Here is a 3221-nt window from a genome sequence, read left to right as displayed (position 1 = left end):
GTAACTTTTTTTAATTAATTTAACAATTAACATCTCTAAATGTTATCAAATATATTTCTATGGCCAATTGTCATGCCACTGGCTATATATAACGGTATATATTTGACAAAATTAATTTAAAAATATTAAATATAACCTTAAAATAATTCAAATTCATTAAATATGAAACTGAGATAATTTTAAGTATTATTAACAAAATTAAAATTTTATAAAGTTGTGAGCAAAAGACAATGACCCTATTTTTTTATTAGAAAACATTGACAAAATTAAATTAGACAACCTTTTCCAACATCAACCAGAATCAAACTACAAAAGAGAAGTTCAAAATCATAAATCAAAGTACTGTGAGGATTTATTGAAAATCACCACATGTAAAGCTACTTAGAATTTAGCAAGTCAATTATTGGAGTAACAATACCTTAAGCACTAATATAATATAACCTAAAAGTAGTGACAGAACAGAAGTCTCAGTTTCTCCTTTTGACTAAATCTTATTTATACCTTCACTACTAATCTTTTAGTTTTGAATGTAATTAATAAGGTTATCTTTTTTTCTAATGAGAGACGCTTGTGATGTTGTTGTTATAATTATTATTATCTTTTTAACTTTTAAGAGATGTTTGTATTTTATTTTTATTCTAGAAAACAAATTCCAATCAGCCAATGTGGACACACGTCATTATTTTTTTTCGTTAGTCTACAATTTAAATTTATTATTATATTTACATTTTTATGTTATACAATATTGAACAGGAGAAAGCTCTAAATGAACAAAACAATTCACTAGCTAAGAAGGTAACAATTTTTTCCTTCAAATTTGACTATATACATGAATTTCAAATCTTACACTGAATTTGAATATATATATAAATTGAGTGAAAACTAGATCAAGGGGAAAGAAAAAGCTACCACAGAACAGACTCGTCAATTGGAGCTGCAAGATAATTATACTGTTGCACCTCAAACCTCAGAAAACTTGAATATTAGGTGAGTGATATAGGATTAATGGCTTTTTATTGAATGAAAACTCAAATATTAATTGATCAATATATATGCAGAGGAATGCCACAAGATAGAAGTGATAATGAAGAACATAATGATAATGAAGAAGGTATCCAAATTAATGCTAGTGCTAATATCCTTCTTCCCAATTGGATGATTCCTCCTACAAATGAATAGAATTGTTCAAAGGTGTTACACAACACATATGATGGATATATATGATTTGGAAAAGAAACCTACCTTATTTGATGAAAAATGTAAAATGTAAAATGTCTAATTTGTTATGTGGTGTATCTCATTTGATGACTTTAATTAATCAATTACCTAAAATATAGTAATGTGTGTCTAATGTCTGTATTTCTTATTAATTTTAAAGGTACTTGGTAAATTACTGACATACATACATGTCTATAAGTTGTATACAAATACATATAATCTATAGGTTTCTAGCTTCATTTTATTTTATTTTTCATTTTCAACTCTTTGAATAGTTTGAATTTTCTTTCTTCCAATTATGTTGGTGCGTATTTTTTAGTGGATTAATGACTTGTTTGGGTGAGTTTCTAAAAAAAGATCTTTTTTTTAGTTATCTTTTTTTAAAAGATCTTATGAAAAAGTAAAAGTAATTTTATGTTTGGATATTTCATGCAAAAAGATATTTTTATCTATCAATTATGTTTGGGTATAACAATATAAAAGTACTTTTTTGTTTATTTATTATATAAAAAACATCTTTTTTTTTAAAAGAAAAAGATCTTTTCAAAAAAAAAAATTTAAATTACAACTTATCAAAAACGATATATTTTTTTATTTTTTTAGTACTTTTACTTTTACTACTAAAAATTTGCCAAACACACTAAAAAATAAAAAAAAAGATATTTTTTTATTAAAAAAATATTTTTTTTATCAAAATAATAACGTCCAAATAAGCACAAAGATCTATGCGACTTTTTGCCTTAGTGGGTTCATGAAACTATTTTGGGTTTGTGTTATACTTTTTATTAACGTCAGAATGCTTCTTTATTTGTATATAATTTTAATTATAGAAAGATCACCATACTTAGATTGATTTTTAAAAGATAATAATGAATACAATTGAGACTTTAATTCAAGTGATAAATGATGTGTCTTTTAATATGTGGCATCCAAATTCAAAATTTAGCGAAGATCAAATAGTGGATTGAAATACTAGAAGATCAATTGGTTCGGTATGATGATAGAAATACTAGCTTTTTCCATATGCAAACCATCCTTAGAAGAAAATCTAACAAGGTTCATGGGTTGCTAATCAGTGATGGGTCTTGGTCTGATGATCCGAAAATTTTGCAAAGGGAGGTTGTTCATTTCTTCAAAAACATTTTTTGTTCTACTGAGCCTGTTGAGGTTAATTGCATGGGAAAAATTTTTATGCCATCTCTTAGCCAGAATGCTTGTGATAATTTTTTTAAACCAGTAACAATGTTGGAGGTTAAAGAAGCTCTGGATAATATGAGCTCGTTCAAAGCTCCTGGGCCGGATGGTTTTCAAGTTTTTTTCTTCAAGGAATATTGGGATGTGGTGGGTCATGAGGTATGGCGTACTGTTCAGAAAGCATTCTTAGGGGAGACGTTAAGCCATTCTTTGTTGGAAACTTTGATTGTTCTTATCCCTAAGTGCGACCCTCCAACTAGATTGAAGGATTTTCGGCCAATAAGCCTTTGTAATGTAATTTATAAGCTAGTGACTAAAGTGCTGGTTAATAGATTACGACCATTTTTGGATGAGATTGTTAGCCCAACTCAGGGAGGGTTTATTCATGGTAGAGGAGCACCTGATAATACTATTGTCGCCCAAGAAGTTCTTCACTTTCTTAAGCGGACAAAGTCTAGAAAAGGAGCTATGGCTTTTAAGATTGATTTAGAAAAGGCTTATGATAGAGTTAATTGGAATTTTCTTGAGCACACTCTTGAATCTTTTGGCTTTCCTTCTCTAATTATTCGGCTTGTAATGAATTGTGTTCAGACCTCAAATTTTTCCATCCTTTGGAATGGGAATAGATTGGACAGCTTCCAACCTCGCAGAGGGCTCAGGCAAGGAGATCCAATTTCTCCGTATTTATTTGTTTTGTGCATGGAGAGATTGGCGTGCTTTATTTCCAAACAAGTTGACGAGGGTATTTGGGATGGTGTGGCTGTTTCTAGAGGGGGACCTAGAGTTTCTCACTTGATGTTTGCAGATGA

General features: G+C 29.2%; 1 protein-coding gene across 1 annotated transcript in view; it reads left to right on the top strand.

The window, feature by feature from the left end:
- LOC107623986 (truncated transcription factor CAULIFLOWER A-like) overlaps positions 1 to 1462 on the top strand; it is an 8677-nt gene extending 7215 nt beyond the window's left edge. Inside the window, exons 6-8 of the mRNA XM_016326404.2 lie at positions 754 to 795; positions 887 to 987; positions 1059 to 1462. Coding sequence (XP_016181890.1) covers positions 754 to 795; positions 887 to 987; positions 1059 to 1179 — 264 coding nt within the window. The 3' untranslated portion in view covers positions 1180 to 1462. The remainder of the gene's footprint in view (positions 1 to 753; positions 796 to 886; positions 988 to 1058) is intronic.

The sequence above is a fragment of the Arachis ipaensis genome, chromosome B10 (genome assembly GCF_000816755.2).
Source record: "Arachis ipaensis cultivar K30076 chromosome B10, Araip1.1, whole genome shotgun sequence".
Lineage (NCBI taxonomy): Eukaryota > Viridiplantae > Streptophyta > Magnoliopsida > Fabales > Fabaceae > Arachis > Arachis ipaensis.
The sequence above is the reverse complement of the archived record's forward strand: the minus strand, read 5'-3'. Positions and strand labels throughout refer to the sequence as shown.